Genomic DNA, 18084 nt, shown 5'->3' with positions numbered 1-18084 from the left:
TTTAAAACCCCCCCCCCCCCGTTAATTGCTGGTAAAGAGGCAAGGACCAGGCTGCACTGCCCCCTGGAGCCGCCCCGTGAAGCACCAAGTAGGTAGGTGCCAAGTTTGCCCCAGGGAAAGGGAGGCCTGTATGGGTGGGGGGCTCTGACCAACCTGGGAGGTGTGAAAAGGACAGGTGTCAACTTGAAAGCTTAAATAGCCTCAGGACTGTCTTTCAGGCTGAGCGGCAAAGTGCAGAGGCCTGCCTTCCGGGACAGATAGTGCCACCATGGGGAATCAGCTGGCTGGCATCGCCCCTTCTCAGATCCTCTCGGTGGACAGCTATTTCTCGGACATCCACGACTTCGAGTATGACAAAAGCCTGGGGAGCACGCGCTTCTTCAAAGTGGCGCGGGCCAAGCACAGGGAAGGGCTGGTGGTGGTGAAGGTGTTTGCCATTCAGGATCCCACTTTGCCACTCACCAGCTACAAGCAGGAGCTGGAGGAGTTGAAGATAAGGCTGCACTCTGCACAGAACTGCCTTCCCTTCCAGAAGGCGACTTTGTCTGAGAAAGCAGCTATGCTCTTCAGGCAGTATGTACGGGACAACCTTTACGATCGAATCAGCACCAGGCCGTTCCTAAACAACATTGAAAAGAGGTGGATAGCCTTCCAGATCTTGACTGCTGTGGACCAGGCCCACAAATCTGGAGTCCGTCACGGGGACATCAAAACTGAAAATGTGATGGTGACCAGTTGGAACTGGGTTCTTCTGACTGACTTTGCCAGTTTTAAACCGACCTATCTTCCTGAGGACAATCCGGCTGACTTCAATTATTTCTTTGATACTTCACGAAGGAGGACTTGTTATATTGCCCCTGAGCGCTTTGTTGATGGTAGCTTGTTTGCCACAGAGCTAGAGAGCATACGAGATCCTTCAACTCCATTAGTAGATTTGGCAAACAGCAATCAGCGAACAGGAGGGGAATTGAAGCGTGCAATGGACATCTTTTCTGCAGGTATTTGTGGGGGTGGTGAGGAAATAGAACAAGAGCCATATAACTTACAGTTTTGCATCATCAGTGAGGATTTTTTCTTCTTTTGACAGTAGAAACAAATATTTTTTACAAATAAAACTTTAGTGTTGGTTCTGGGACCTAAAACTTCCTACAGGTAGAAGTAGTATAAAAATGTATGAGTTCATGTAGTTTCCATCATGCATATATGGCTATGGTACCTGAGCAGTAGGAGTATAAACTGCTGTGCCAGTGTACCTTCACTTATGTCCTGAAGAGACTGTCCAAAGTTTGGTTATAACCCTTACTTCTTTTAAATGGTGTTAGTGGGTCTGACTTTATAGTTTGTGGTCTTAAGTCTATAAAAGCTGATCTGTGTACACAGACACCTTTGGAGTCCTATTGACTTAGAAAACTAGGATGGGACCTCTGGAGATTATGTAGTCCAACTTCTTGCTCATTAATGGCACTGTACCTATGTGGGCTAGATTGTAAAATTGGGACTTAAAGTTTAAAAGTATGGTTTTCTGTACTTAGCAAACTAACAAGTATGGTTATATCAGGGTCCTGATTATAAAAATTTGGCAACTTCTGTTGACAAAGACCATCATTAAGCATCTCCAGAGTAACAAAGGCTGTTCGGCTGAGAGCGCTTAATTACTTAGCTCTGCCTCCCCTTTTCCTTTGCCTGCATTCTGGGCTGTTTATTAGTGCTCTTCTTCCACATGACAGTGATGTGTTCATTTTCTTGTTTTGCATTTTTTGGCTAGCAGGTGCTTAAAGGCAGTGCCTTATTTCTTAACACTACTACCCTCTGCTGTTTAAATGCATGAAATGTTTCAAAGACATTGCATGCTTGCAAAGCATAGTAGTTGCATTCAAAAGCAAGATTTTGAATCTACGGAAGTCATATAGCGAGCTTTCAAGATAAAGAGTTGCTTTAAACTGTTCCTTGATACTTCAGATATTTTATCCCCTTCATGGTTTTCTTCAGTTGAGAATTGTGCAACACTTATTTTTGTTTGTCCCTGGATAGCAGACAAGTTCTTATTTCATAATGCTCAGAAAAGTTTGATGTTTTCTAGGCTGTGTAATAGCAGAGCTCTTCACAGAAGGTGTACCATTGTTTGACTTGTCTCAGCTTTTGGCATATAGAAATGGACTCTTTTCCCCTGATCAAGTCCTGAACAAAATTGAAGATTGCAGTATCAGACAACTGGTAAATAACACTTTGTTCTATAGAAACTCTATTTGACTTGCTTAAGTAATAAACTGCCTTGCGTATTTTAAATTTCTAAATTTTGTAATCTTTTTCTCCCACTTCTCCATTCCTACCTCTCTTAAGGTCACTCAGATGATCCACTGTGAGCCAGATAAACGCTTAGCAGCAGAAGATTACTTGAAACAGCAGCGTAACAATGCATTTCCTGAACTATTTTATACTTTCCTCCAGCCTTACATGGCACAATTTGCCAAGGAAACTTTTGTATCAGCTGACGAGCGTATACTGGTCATACGTAAGGATTTGGACAATATAATCCACAATCTCTGTGGGCATGATCGGACTGAGAAAGCAGAGGGAGAGACCAAAGAGAATGGGCTGGTTATTCTAGTGTCCGTGATAACTTCCTGTTTACAGACTCTCAAATATTGTGATTCAAAACTGGCTGCCTTGGAACTAATTCTCCATTTAGCACCAAGATTAAGTGTGGAGATTCTGCTGGATCGCATTACGCCTTATCTGTTACAATTCAGCAATGATTCTGTGCCTAGGGTGAGGGCAGAATCTGTGAGGACACTAACTAAAGTTCTTGCTCTGGTCAAAGAGGTGCCACGCAATGACATCAACATTTACCCAGAATACATTTTGCCAGGCATAGCACATCTGGCACAAGATGAAGCCACTATCGTCAGACTGGCATATGCTGGTAAGATTCTGGGGAAACCCCCTTTTACACTTTTCTTGTTACTCCAGTCATTTTCCACTGTCCTGAAATAGTTTGGCTGTATACATAAAGTCACTTCAAGCTCTGTGCACTGAATTATTGGAAGCAACTACAATGGCCTCTTGAAAGATCAGATCAAGTGTAGAGCTACCTTTGCTAGTTTTAATATGAGCTAGTTCAAGAACTGGTAGCTGTAGAGCTACTGCAGCAAGAGTGCCCCCAGCAGGCTGGTTTCTCCTTAGTAAACACAGCTGTTGTTGATTTGGTGGGTATTCCATGCTGTAAAGATACAAGTTTGTTGACAGCTGTATCTGCTTTATGTGAATTAAAATTTTTGGCAGGAGCTACTCTTCAAGTTGTATATATAATATTTTTTATAAAACACTTTCGAGCCAGATCCTACTTTACCTTTTAGATGCTGGAATGTGATGCTATTCCATCTGGTATAAGTCTCTGAGGAAAAAAAACAAAAAACCCCCCAAAAAACAAACAAACAAAAAAAAAAACATTAAATAGAAAAGGTTGGTTGGTTGTTTTCCTTCTTCCTGCCTTTTTGTGACTTAGTCATAAGGCTAAAGTGGCAGACAGACATGACACTTAGACTGGTTTAAATGCAGTTCTGAAAGCATAGTCATCCAGGTGCACAAACAAACCAGGTTAGAATGAAACCTTTGGAATCATTTCAAAACTATATTTGGATAATCAACTGTTATGTTGAACCAGTTCTTTGGTTACGTGTTATGTGTTGGATACTAAGCACTTTGTAACTAGTGTCTGGTTGGTCATCCTGGTGTCCCACACAGATGCTGCCCCAATCCCTGCATGGCAACCCCTGAACATGCTCTGATACAAAACCAGAACTCTACTGCCTCAGTGTCCTTGGTTGGAAACTGAGGACAGCTCTCAGCCACATTTTTAAAGATGTGGTCAGTTTCCTCCCAGTGCTGGCAGCTGACCAGGGTTTGGTAAATCCCAGGCTTATTTGGGGTGGGATGTAGCCAGGTGGGGGAAGCTGCCTGACCCCCTGCTTCTTGTTCCTGGGGAGCTTAATTGGGGCTGCCCAAGGACTCCACTGTCACTAGTTGAAGGAAACTAACCAGCTGTGTAAAAGCAGCAGAGAGCAGCTTCCAAATGCACAGAACCAGGGACTCAAGCACCCCCCTCACTTATGTGGCTTTCCCTCTACTCCCAAATCAGTCTGGGATGCACTGAACCCTGGTCAGTTTCTAGGAATTGGAGTAAATTGCTGAGTGGTTGGGGGGAAAGTGCTCTTTAAAAGCGACAGATAACCTTGCTACATTTCACCAGCTATATTCTATCGCCAGGACAACATTTTCCCCTCTTCCCTACCCCCACCTACCTGTCTCATACCTGTTCTCTCATGGCCTGTGATCCTCACTGCCACACATTTTGCCTTTTCACAGACCTGCATTTTTCATATTGGTTTCTATTCCATCCAGGAGAACACAGAACAACAACAGAACTTCCCAGGCTTGAAGAAGGGTGTTTGTGCCCAAAAGTTTGCAAGGAACAATTTTTCCACCTATTTAGTTGGTTTAATAAAAGATATCATATCTACCCAAAGAACCTTGTCTGCCTTTAAAAGTGACAAAAACTCTGGCAGCTCCTAAACACCCAGCCTTTAAAGAATCCAGAGGCAGGGGTCCAGGCAGCCTCTGTCCTGTATACACATCTAGGCATTCCCAGACAGGTACTGCTACGTAGCTTTCAGTAAAGTTCAGGAATAGGCTTTTATTAAACTCTGTTAGTGAAAAAGTGGACAGAATGCTAGTTGGGTTGGGTGTTCACTACTACCTCCTGGTGGCAATTTGACAGCACTGCAGTTCCTAAAGGCTGCCTGCGTTTAGCCACATACATGCAGACGCCCCTTACTTGGAAACAGGTTCACAATTGTTTCAGTTGTTGAAGTTCTTGGAATGGTTCAAATGTTATGTTGGTCTGCACCCTAAGATGACAAAATACTATATACACGGGCGCACTGATGAATTCAGGGACTCAAATAGGGTGAAATAGAATAGCACTTGGGTACCTAATTGATGGAGTAGCATTTGGATCTTTGTCTACTTGTACGGGTTGTCACTCAGGTGAAATTAAGGCAGTTTGGGGTTCTTGGCATATCAGCACAGGAAGAGTCAGTGGCAGGCTCTTCCTCATTCCTGAGCCTTTGGGAATATTTAGGACAACACCGGGGTGGGGGGGATGTGGTTCCCTTTTCCCATAGAAAGTAAGAGTTGGTAGAATAGAAGTTTTCATAGCACTCATTCTACTTACATTAAGTATCTGAATGGGTAAATAGGCCTTTCTCTGTCATCTTCTCTTGCTCCACACAGATTCTGTGAACCTGTTTTAACTTGAAGTAACAGATGATTTATATTAGGACTAATTAACAGATTTTAAATCCCTTTGATTGAAACCAGTCATTGGAGAAACCTTCATTTAAATCCTTGATTTGAATTTGTATTCCTAGTACTGCTTACAAAAAAAAAAGTTTGATTTTTCCAGTGGTTGCTGTAAAATGAATTGTTTTTACCAGTCAATATGTTATGTTTTATCGACACATTTATTTAAGCAGTTTTATAACTTGGCTGTTGTTCAGATGTTGGCATAGGTTCAGTGTGAATTTGTATACGCTTATACAAATTCTTTTATACTTTTTTGTAGAGATTTAATAATTTAGAAATGAAGCAATATGCAGTTTATGGCTCATGATCGTTTTTGGTTTTGTACTTTATTTTGTTAAAATATGGGTGAACAATTATTTACTAGATTGATTTTTTTTTTTTTTTTTTTTTTTTTTTTTTTTTTTTTTTTTTTTTTTTTTTTTTTTTTTTTTTTTTTTTTTTTTTTTTTTTTTTTTTTTTTTTTTTTTTTCCCCCCCTCCCCCCCTCCTATTTATAATGTGTCAGGCAGCCTATGGTCAAACTGCAAGTTTAGAATTCCGTTCAAAATACAAAAAAACCCAGGCTTTTCAATGGGTTTTTATTAGCTTTAAATAAAATAACATAAGAACAGTAAGGTTGTCAGAGTGTTTTGTATTTAAAACTAATGAAAGTATTTGCTGTAGTTAGCAAATAGAACTAATTGTTTCTGGTTGCATTTTTCTTCTACCAAGGTACATAAAAATCAATGGTTTAAAAAAAATGGATTTTTTAAAATTTAAATCAGGTTTGTTTATTTAATCCTATTTTTTATTTTTTTATTTATTTATTTTTGGCTAGGATGCTGTTAAAAACAAACATATAGTTTTAATTTAAGATATATTAAAGCTCAAAGATATCATCATGGAATCGGGATTATAACTTCTAATTATATACCATTTGAGACAATATATTCATGTAGCCTTTTTAGAAGTTTTATGAACAGCAAACTGTTAGAGTCTGGACTGTTATGAACAGCAAACTGTTAGAGTCTGCTAGAGTCGGGGCCCAATCTTATGGGGTTCCCAGAGGGCCCTGTATAGATTAATAAAGATTTATCAGCTAAATAGTTAGAGAAATTTATTCTTTGCAAGCTTTTGGGCACAAACACCCTTCTTCAGTCATAGGGAGAGTTTGTTGTCTCCAGAGATCATATTCTACCAGCAGTATATGGAGATGGGAGATAACAGACCTGGTTAGGTTACCCACCCATCAGCCCTATTGTCTCTTAGCAAGTTTTTTATACATACAGTCAAGCCCTTACCTTTTTCTAAAAGTGCAAAGTTTCAAGAAGTTAAATGAATAAAGGATATCAAACAACAGTAGTTTATTATTTGTTTTCTACAAAAACACATTGGGGCTTCCCGACTAGTGATTTTTTTTTTTTTTTTTAAATCATGATTTCATTCATGATTTAAATCAATTTGATTTGTATCCAATCCACTCTCTCTTCAACTTTTTGAAAGTACTAGAACTTATCCTTTCCCCTCCTTTTTTTAATAAGAGATTGAAGGAGGAAATCAAGGTTTCTGCTTTTTAAATGCCACTCTTTTAACTTTGTATTAATTAGTCAAATAAACTGAAATGAAGAAAAAGCTTCTCTCAGCACTTCTGCAAGTTCTGCTGCAAAGTGCTTTGTCAGTGACTGTCAGAGGATTATTGGTCTGACTTTCTTTTAAATGTTGGTAGAAAACATGTATTGCTACACTACTAACTTTTCTGTAATTCAGATAAGTGTAGTAAGTTTAAGCCTTGAAAAATAAAAATCAAACTAATTTTTAAAATCTTTTTTTTTTTTTTCTCCCTAAATTAACTGATACTTGACTTCATTTAACGTGTTGGTCTAGATACACCATGATTATATGGTTGATTACCCTACAATTACATGCATATATATCCTGAAACAAATTTTGGAGATGCACCTAAACTAGTATTTGTTGTCATGTTAATTTTTAGTTGTTTGCTGTTAAATTCTCTCAGAATGTTTTATTATTTGTCTGTGGCTTATTAACCTCTTCAGGTTTTGAAAAACTAGTTTAATTTATGTTGTAAATTTACTTGGTTTCGTTTTAACTTCCCCATTTCTTCATGTCACAAAAGTGAATTGTGGCACCTGGCATTTCCACTGAGGCTGCAATTGCAGTAAGGTAATAGGTTACAACTAAGATGGGTTTGCAGAACATGGATGGGAACTTTCACAACAGTTGACTATAGTGCTTGGCTTTTCTATCAGTGTTGTTTTCAAATTTGCAAACCCCATACTTGCACAGTTCTTAATTTGAAATGAAAAAAATATGGACATACATTTTTATCATTACAGAGAACATAGCACTGCTGGCAGAAACAGCTCTGAGATTTCTGGAATTAGTACAGCTGAAAAACCTAAACATGGAAAATGAGCCAAATGGTGAAGAAATGGATGAAGCATCTCACCCTAGTGACAATTACGACACAGGTAGTGACATTTCTTTTTACCTCTGGGAAGCTTCTGAATTACAGTTTGAGCTTTTAAAGCATGGAAACCATGAACCACCATACTTTCCTTTGATTTCCATTTCTGAGTGTTCTTTACTTCTGGGGATTTAGTCTTTTTACTAGGCAGGAAGACTCTCCAGCTCCCTACTCCTCTTCTCCCATGTCTAATGCAGTTGTAAAGTCTATAGTTTTGTGAAGAATGAAGCAAAATTGTACACAGGGGACTGCAAAAACCCCCAGAAGATTACCTACAGGAGCAAACATCACATACGTGGTTAAACTTTTGTGTATTTTTTTCAAGAAACTACACTGCCTTTGATTGGCTAAGGATTGAGTCAAAATTTGCCTTGAAAAGCTGACATGACAATAACTGAAATGTCCTTGAGTCTCCCTTTAACCTACCTTCACTTGGATATCTTTCCTGATAAGAGATTTTTTTTTTAAATACAGTTGCATCTTCACTGAAGTCACAGAATAGAACTATCTTAGTGTATGACTTGGCAATGAATGCCTGCCACTCATTTATCATTTTTGGACTCCCATTCAGCAAGGATAATTGTTAACTAAATGGAACTTGAAATATCTTTGTTACCCCCTTCTAATAGTGCTTATTTATTTCTGTATTCCTAATAAAGATAAGCAACCTAGATGGTAGATTTATTTTTAACTATCTGTTTAGGAAACATGAAACAGCTGACTTATCAAAGGAATGTGCAGTTCCTACACTATTGCCTCAAAGTGTTTCCGTTGCTGTTGAACCATTGACTTACATTTCTTTTACCATTTTGAGCTATGCTTGAGCTATAAGTGCAATGAGATGGTTATCTCAGTGGAAGCAGTAACAGAGTGATTTAAGATATATTATGAATACAAATAAGACGTCTGCCCAGCACTTTCCAATTCAGAACGTGAACAAGAATTCATTTGTAAGCCTGGCTTTTGTACTGTAGTGAGCCAGATGCATGACTCTGTTACTGTGTCAGCTGTACTTCAGAATTATTTATTAGTGTACATCATTTAACAGACTCTATAATAAATGCCCACAGTTCAATTTCTAGCTGATTGTGTGTCTGTTGCAGAATTGCAGGCCTTGCATGAAATGGTCCAGCAGAAAGTTGTTACTTTGCTTAGTGACCCAGAAAACATTGTGAAACAGACTCTAATGGAAAACGGAATAACACGTCTCTGCGTTTTTTTTGGACGTCAAAAAGCAAACGATGTTCTCCTGTCTCATATGATCACTTTCCTGAATGATAAGAATGACTGGCACCTCCGGGGAGCTTTCTTTGACAGCATAGTTGGTATGTACTTGGCTTCTTAGCTTAATATTTGATTTACATCTAAACATCAAACAAGTTTTGGAGATTTTGACACTCACAAAAAAACCCCCCTTTTTTGTAGAGATTTTAGTAATTTAGAAATGGAGCAATAAGCAATTTACTGCTCATGATCATTTTTGTAGCAAGGTAGAGTGATTTAAAATAATCCTATTTTGAACGCAAGTATTCTTATTTTAAATCACTTGATTAGAAATCCTTGCCTCATATAATATTTTTGGGGCTTCTTGCGTGGATCTGGCTCACTGGCTGGATTTTGACAGTGCTGCTGTAGATATGACTGATAAATACTAGAATTGTCACATGATAAAGATGTGGCCAAAGGCTAGGCGCACAGAGCATTCCAGGTTCCCTGCAGAAAGGGGTATAAAGAAATGTGAGATGCACTGATGAATGTGCACCATCAAGAGTGGTTTTTAAACTACACATCCTTCCCCAGCCCTGATTCATTTTTTTTTTTCTTTAAACCACCATGAAAAATTTAAGTAATGCTCCAAAGATATATTCTGTGTTCTGGGTGTTGCCATTTTTCCTGTCTCTGCTGGCTCGCTTGTCACTGTTTCTTTTTTTTTTTTTTTATCTGCTAATTATAGTACCCAGTGTTAACAGTAGTTTAGATACCTGGCTAGCAGAGGTACAATAGTTAGTTCCTGTTTTGTCTTGGATGTTGTAGGAAAGTAACTGGCATGTGCTGATGTTGTAATAACATTTGTATTAACATCACATAACCAGGCTGAAACAAGAAATCATTGCTCCCCAAATATGGGCAATATATTTTCCTGCCAGACTCTCCAATGTTACTCAAAGCCTCGGGAAATTAAAAAAATTAAAACAAGACTGAGTGAAGTCTGATGTTCATCACAGCACATCATGTGCTTGTTATTACTATCCATGATCTAGTAAAGGTTGGGACCCCTACGAGACATGAAGTCACATGATCTTGGACAACCAGTTCTGATCAGCACCCTTGTTTATCCAGCAGAAAGCTTCTTTCCATTTGCTGAGATCAGCTAGAAAATTTTCATGGTTGCCATTTGTAGGCAAGAGTGTTCACTTGATGTAGGTAAAGCTAGAGAGAAGGACTGGGATCCATTAATGTCTGGCATCCTTTCAGTTGCCAGAGGCTGATCATATGGGATATACCCATAACATCCTGACAGATAATCCCAGCAGGGAGTTCCCTGTCCACGCGCTTCTGCTGGCAGTCTGTTGGAAGGAAAAAATGTTTCTTTGTTCTTCCCTAAAAAGCTGCTGTTGTGTTTAGGTTGCTTAGGCTCAAGGGATTTGGATGAATTCATTGTTTATATTGGCAGAATACTTCTCTAAATTTTGTTCTATCTTGAAATTAAGGGTAACTTTTCTCCAGGATGAGCAATATTAAAAAGAAGTCAGCTTGTTTAGGGACACCATAAAAAAAATCCTTCCACATCCCTTATGTTTTTTGACAACAAACGTTACTTTATAGTATCCTAACATCTCAGAGCTACAGCTAGTAATAATGTACATCCAAACCTGATTTTGATGAGGCTCTATGTGATTTCATGGGTCAGCCCATGCCAGACAGTTTGCAGGCTCCAGGCCTAAATCCATACAAAAGATAGCCCCCTCCTTTCTTTATGACCAAATTCTCAGCTTTCTCAGTTTTCTGTGCATCTCTGATGAAAGCAGGGATATGAACACTGAAAAAGAAAACTGTTACATTTTGAATGTTTTTCTTGCATTTAGAGGAAAACATAGCACTTGCAATATTAGAAATTCCCTACCTCCGTTTTTCATGTTTTGTTCAGTTACTGTTATTTCCTGGAGCGTAGTAGAAACAAGCAAACTTTTTGTTTTTATATTTTTCCTGACTCAATATAACACACTGTTCTTAATGTTAGTAACTTAGGCCCTAATTCTGCAACTGTTAATGCATGTGCATAATCCCCTTAAAAGGGGTAAGTTACACACTATATGTGGAGAAAACATCAATTTAAACATCTTTAAAGTTGATTTTCTATTCTTTTAAAGATTAAAACACTCACAAAAAATGTATATTGACTCTGTATATACAGAATAAGTTATCTTGGTTGGACTTTTGGGGGGATACTGCTGATTTGCACTGTACAACGAAGGCTTGTTCTTGATGGATTCCAGGTGTTGCTGCTTATGTTGGTTGGCAAAGTTCATCGATTCTAAAGCCACTACTCCAGCAAGGACTCAGTGATGCTGAAGAATTTGTCATTTATAAGGCCCTCAATGCTCTTACCTGTATGTGTCAGTTAGGGCTGTTGCAAAAACCACATATCTATGATTTTGCTTGTGATATAGGTAAGTTGGCAAACTGTTTTTTCTGTTTAAAAAAAGCCTTATAGTGCATAAAGTTTCACTGTCAGATTACTTTTTCAGCATATGACTTACCTCAAGGTGTTTTAGACTTCTGCTTAAAACTGCCTCCCAGTCTGTTGCTAAGTTGCTGCTAATCCAAAGCCTGTTGTTTAGAGTTTTAAAATAACCATTTCTATGAAACAAATGAAGCTTACTTTTAGGAACAGAAAGAAAATAAACCAGCCTCTGTTCCCAGAACTTTTTTCTCATTCATGCTGTCAGTCTGTGCTCTGGAGAGGTTTGTGCTGATTTCAGTACGGCTTTGATAAGATTCACTTCTGTCTCTACTTCTTCTGCATTTATCAGACAGAAATAGGTATTAAGAGGCATGTGTCTTCTGCAGGCTTGGGCCTTTAGTCCATTTCAGATATCGTATGATTCTGTAATCCTGTATTAGATCCTTGATATTGTGTTTGTATTTCCTTCTTCCATGCACTGAGTTGCAGCTTCTGTGCTATGACTGATGTCTTCCTCACTTCAGGTGCTGCCGCAGCTTGGAGATAGCACCCTGCCTGATCCAGCCGTTCTCTGAGCCCGCCTGCTGGAAGCCCGCTGGGCATTGTTCCCCGGGTGGGCTTAGGGAACAGTTAGATTGGGCCAGGTGCTGTGTTGGAATTAGGGCAGCACCCAGCTCACTAGTAGCCCTCCTGAGCAGCCTTAGGAGTCGCAGCTGCTGCAGAGAGAAGAACCAGGGTCCTCTGCAGCTCAGGGACCACTCAGCATGCCAGCAGTTCACCCCCCCCACCCCGGCCACGGGAGGGGGAGGCAGGCTTCATGGTGGGGGGGAAGGACTGGCCCCCTCACTGCCTTCTGCAGGTACCTGCTGAAGGCAAAAGTGGCAAGGAGCCCAATCCTTCCCCCTGATCCCCACCCTCCAGCGGGAGTGAGTTGGCTTATCTCTGGGGCAGGCTTTGGCTCTGACAATAATAAATAAAAGGATTGGGTTGTGATGGAAAAATTGAAACAGAGGGTTTCCATTAAAAACCACCATTTCAATTTAGGTGGCATAAAACAAAACTTGGGGGATTGAACCCCTATCACATGTACAAGTATGCTTTGAGTGTGAATTTAGATTGATTCTCATCTGTATTGCTCAAGGCTGTATTGCCAGCCTTGTGCTGGCTTGGAACTGTTTTTTGTTTAGAGTCTGTCAGTATTATTCTTCCAGCAGAGTGTTAGGTATATACCATTTGAAGATCTTGGCTCAGATGCCTGTTCCAAAGACAACATGATCATTATAAAGATTCCTGTGAGGCCTGAGCATGCCACCCTTAAGAAGGAAGGTCTGAACTTAGAAATGATACTTTGGGGGTTTGGGGGTATCCAAATGTGGATGTGTAATCTGGCAAATACAGGATAGCTCTGTCTTTTCAGTTTGAACCGTATATTTTTAAATAGTTCATCTAACATCTTAATCTTTTTCCAGCACCTTTCCTGTGCCATCCTAATCTTTGGATTCGTTATGGTGCAGTAGGATTTATCACTGTGGTAGCACAACATTTAAATATTGCCGATGTCTACTGCAAACTGATGCCTTATCTCCACCCTTTTATAACTCAGCCGATAATACAGGTAATCATTCATACTGATGTGAACAAATCCTCCCCATTAGTTCTGCCATAGCAGTAGTGTCCAGTTTAAAAAAATGTAAAAAGTTCAATCTAGTTCTAAGTTAAAAGCACTTAAATGCTCTGACGAGGGCTGTCCCTGGGGGGGAGGGGGGAGCAAATTGGGGCAACTGCCCTGGGCCCTATGCTTTGGGGGGGCCCCGTGGATCTGGGCTGGCTTTGCATCCAGCTGCTCACCATCCCCCACTTGAACCCCCACCACCACTGCCAAGTCGAGGCCCTGCACAGGCTGATTTGGGCTCCACACCCTGCTATGGTCATCTCTGGCTCTGACCTCTACTAGAAGATTCATAAGAACTTAGGACACTAGGAAATGACCATTATGGGTAGATTATTTTTGAGGAGATGAGTGGTCCATGTGCTAAAGTGCAAGTATCTTATTTCTGTATTTCTACCCATTAACAGCTACATTCTTAATTGTTTCATTTGTCAATGCCCTTACGAACAAGCAAGAGGACATTATGTTATAATGAGATACAGATTCTCTTTAAAAGTGGTAAAATGCCAAAAGCAATCGTGGGGGTAGGGTGGAGATTACAAACTTTTTTTTGGAGTGTTTGGACTGTTGTACAGGCAGTGACAAGTTGGTCCTTGGCCAAATAAAACGTCTTGGCATCCTAGCCAGAATAGGGGCTCTGTATCATGGATATGAGTCATTTCTAACTTCTGAGAGAATTTTGCCCTGCTCTCGAAACCAGAAAGGTCAAACAAATGTATAAGCTAAATGTTACAACTTTAAGTAATTTTGATTGAATTCAAGACCTTAAATTTCTAGACGGTTCCTACATATATCAATTGACACTAAAGTGCCAACTGAAAAATACAATTCTACAACCATATGGCTCTCTTATTTTCTATTTAAAAGCAATAAACAATTCTTCATTAAACATTTATTGAGTAATAATCATTCACTCTACCTCAAGGGCTTAGCTTCTTTTTGCTGGTAATTAATCATAGAAAATTAGGGTTAGAAGGGACCTCAGGAGATCATCTAGTCCAACCCCCTTGTCAACGCAGAACCATCTCCAACTAGATAATTCCGGCCAAGGCTTTGTTGAGCCAGGACTTAAACCTTCAAGGATGGAGATTCCAACACCTTTCTAGGAAACCCATTCCAGTACTTCACCACCCTCCTAATGACAGAGTTTTTCTTAATATCCAACCTAAACTTCTCTTGCTGCAACTTGAAACCATTGCTCCTTGTTCTGTCATCTGGCACCACTGAGAAAAATCTAGCTCCATCCTCGTTGGAACCACCTGTCAGGTACTTGAAGGCTGTTATCAAATCCTCACTCAGTCTTCTCTTCTGCAGACTAACTAAGTCCAGTTCCCTCAGCCTCTCCTCATAAGTCTTGTTGTGCACCAGACCCCTAATCCATTTCTGTTGCTCTCTGCTGGACTGTCTCCAGCTTGTCCACATCATTTCTGTAGTGGGGGGCCCAAAACTGGACACGCTATTCCAGATATAGCCTCACCAGTAGAGAATAGAATGGTATAATTGCTTCCCTCAATGTGCTGGCAGTGCTTTTACTAATGCAGCCCAGTATGCTGTTAGTCTTCTTGGTAACAAAGGCACGCTGTTGGTTCGTATCTGACTTATTGCCCTTTTCTGCAGAGCTGCTGCCCAGCCAGTCAGTCCACAGGCTCTAGTGGTGCCTGGGATTCTTCTGTTCTAAGTGCAAGACTTTGCACATGTCCTTGATGAACCTTATGAGATTTCTTTTGCTCTAATACTCCAATTCATGTAGATCACTCTGAATTCTAGACCTACCCTTTAGTATATCTACTACTTCCCCCAGCTTTGTGTCATCTGCAAACTTGCTGAGGGTGCGCTCCATCCCATCTACAAGTTTGTTAATGAAGATATGGAACAAAACTGACCCCAGGACCTGCCCTTGGGGCATTCCACTTTATACTGGCTGCCAACTAGACCTTGAGCCATTAATTGCTACCTGTTGAGTCTGCTGATCCAGTCAGCTTTCTGTCTACCTCACAGTCCATTCATCAAACCCATACTTCCTTAACTTCCTTTCAAGAATGCTGTGGAAGACCGTATCAAAAGCCTTGCTAAAGTCAGTGTATATCACATCCACTGCTTTCCCTGCATCCACAGAGTCAGGCATTTCATCATGGAAGACAATCAGGTTGGTCAGGCATGACTTGCCCTGGGTGAATCCATGCTGAATGTTCCTGATCACTTTCTTCTCTTCTGAGTGCTTAGAAATGGCTTCCTTGAAGACTGGCTCCATGATTTTTCCAGGTACTAAGGTGAGGCTGACTGGTCTGTAGTTCCCTGGATCCTCCTTCTTCCCTTTCCTAAAGATGGGCACTATATTTGCTCTTTTCCATTTGTCCGGAACCTCCCCTGATTTGCCATGAGTTTTCAAAGAGAATGGCCAATAGCTCTGCAGTCGCATCATCCAGCTCCGTCAGCACCCTTGGATGCATTGCATTTAGCCCCATGGACTTGTACACATTCAGCTTGTCTAAATAGTCCCTAACCTGTTCTTTCACCACTGAGGGCTACTCACCTTCTCCCTATACTGTGGTCCCTAAACAGTCTGGGAGCTGAACTTGCCTGTGAAGACTGAGGTAAAAAAAGGCATTGAACACTTCAGCCTTTTCCTTATCTGTCACTAGGTTGCCACCCCCATTCAGTAAGGGACCCACACTCTCTCTGACCTTCCTCTTGTTGCTGACATACTTGTAGAAACCCTTCTTGCTGCCCTTCATGTCCGTTGCTACCTGCAACTCCAATTGCATTTTGACCTTCTTGATTCACCTTCAAGAGCAAATTGGATGGTTATCTTGCTGGGATCCTATGACCCCAGCTGACTTCCTGCCCTTTGGGCAGGGGGCTGGACTCGATGATCTCCCGAGGTCCCTTCCAGCCCAAATGTCTATGAAAGAATTTCATCCCTGCATGCCCAAGCAATATTCTTGTACTCCTCCCTAGTCATCTGTCCAAGCTTCCACTTCTTGTGAGCTTCCTTTTTGTGTTTGAGCTCACCAAAGAGTACTTTGCTAAGCCAGGCTGGTTGCCTGCCATATTTGCTTTTCTTTCTGCACATCAGGACGGCTTGTTCCTGTGTCCTCAGTAAGGTCTCTTTAAAATACAACCAGCTGTCCTAGATTTCTTTCCCCCTCAGACTGGCCTCCCAGGGGATCCTGACCATCATTTCTCTGAGGGAGTCACAGGGGTCCATACTTTGCTGCTTTCCTTTCTTCCTTTTGTCAGGATCCTGAACTCTGTTATTTTATGGTCACTGCTGCCCAAGTTGCCATCTACTTCTATATCCCCCACCAATTCTCCCCCATTTGTGAGAAGCAGGTCAAGAAGAGCACAGCCTCTAGTTGGTACTTCCAGCACTTGCACCAGGAAGTTATCTCCAATGTTCTCCAAACACTTCCTAGATTACCTGTGCACTGCTGTATTGGCCTCCTAGGAGATGTCGGGGTGATTGAAGTCCCCCATTAGACCCCCCCTTTACTTCTGCTAGTTTTCTGAAGAAAGTCTCATCCACCTCATCTTCCTGATCTGGTGGTCTATAGCAGACACCCATCACAGCATCACCTTTGTTTTTCTCTCCTCTGACCTGAACCCAGAGACTTTCAATAGCCCTATCTCCAGTTTCATACTGGAGCTCTAAGCAATTATACAGCTCTTTTACATATAGCAGAGCTCCTTCTCCTCTTCTCCACTATCTGTCCTTCCTGAACAGTTTGTAGCCATCCATGACAGTACTCTGGTCATGTGAGCTAGCCAACCAAGAATCTGTTATTCCAATCGCATCATAGTTCCTTGACAGTGTGAGGACTTCCAGTTCTTCCTGTTCGTTTCCCACGCTTTGTGCGTACATGTACAGACACCTGAGGTAACTAGCTGATTGTCTTAGTTCCTTGGGAAGAACGAGGAGGCCTCCTCTGTTGCCCCTTCCTTGTACTTCTTCTAGGTCTCCCACTTCTTCACTTACATCAGGATTTTGGTCTCTATCCCTCCGCAAAGCTAGTTTAAAGCTCTCCTCACTAACTTAGTGAGCCTGTCTGCAAAGATGCTCTTCCCTCTCTTTGTCAGATGGATCCTGTCTCTTCCTAGCAATTCTTCATGGAAGAATGTGCCATGGTCAAAGAAACCAAAGCCATGGTATGCTTTATGGTCTGGTCACTTACTACTTTAAAAACTACTTGAGCATCTTTCTGAGCACAAAAGAATGTTATTGAAACATGAGAGATCTTTTTTAGTTTATATTTTAAAACTATTTTTATCTTTAAATAAATATAAAGCGGGATTTATAGTCACTTTATGTTGCTTAGTATTAATGAGTGCAGTTATTAGGAAGTAGCTGATATTTTTGCAGTACTAGTTTGAAAGCAGCTTCATTAAGAAGAATTAGTAGTAGATTCTTTAAACAAATGTGGTCTATTCCTCTGAAGGTTTGTTAGTGTTTCATAAAACTGCTCCTCTTTCCTTTGATTAAATTATGATAACCTGACCTTTTCAACAAGACCTTGTATTGAAAAGGTGAGATGATACCTTTTGGCTGTTGGTTGCTCATTTTCGCAGATGTCAGATGCTTTTGTTTTTGCTCATAGCTTCTCTGTTTTTTTTTTCCCCTGAATTGCAGATAGATAAAGAAATAGTCCTGTTGAGTGTCCTAAAAGAACCAGTAAGCCGCTCCATATTTGATTATGTTTTAAGATCAAAAGACATTGCAAGCCTTTTCAGACATCTTCAGATGCGTCAGAAAAAACGGAATGGCACTCTACCTGACTGTCCACCTCCTGAGGACCCAGCAATTGCACAGCTGCTAAAAAAGCTGCTTTCTCAAGTGATTATTTATTTAATTTAATTTAATTTATTTATTTGTCCTTGGTAATGCAGAATGTGCCCCCCCCCC

The 18084-nt window shown here is 40.6% G+C and overlaps 1 protein-coding gene across 1 annotated transcript in view; it reads left to right on the top strand.

Annotated features, from left to right (window-relative positions):
- The first annotated feature begins 204 nt into the window (after positions 1–204).
- The window catches only part of PIK3R4 (phosphoinositide-3-kinase regulatory subunit 4), a 36472-nt gene continuing 18592 nt past the window's right edge, over positions 205–18084 (top strand). Inside the window, exons 1-8 of the mRNA XM_019508836.1 lie at positions 205–998; positions 2081–2214; positions 2341–2923; positions 7700–7834; positions 8934–9155; positions 11328–11501; positions 12985–13130; positions 17812–18015. Coding sequence (XP_019364381.1) covers positions 269–998; positions 2081–2214; positions 2341–2923; positions 7700–7834; positions 8934–9155; positions 11328–11501; positions 12985–13130; positions 17812–18015 — 2328 coding nt within the window. The 5' untranslated portion in view covers positions 205–268. The remainder of the gene's footprint in view (positions 999–2080; positions 2215–2340; positions 2924–7699; positions 7835–8933; positions 9156–11327; positions 11502–12984; positions 13131–17811; positions 18016–18084) is intronic.

The sequence above is a fragment of the Gavialis gangeticus genome, unplaced genomic scaffold, assembly GCF_001723915.1.
Source record: "Gavialis gangeticus isolate Ggan-Ray unplaced genomic scaffold, GavGan_comp1, whole genome shotgun sequence".
In the NCBI taxonomy this organism is placed as follows: domain Eukaryota; kingdom Metazoa; phylum Chordata; order Crocodylia; family Gavialidae; genus Gavialis; species Gavialis gangeticus.
This window is presented reverse-complemented; position numbering and strand designations above follow the sequence as displayed.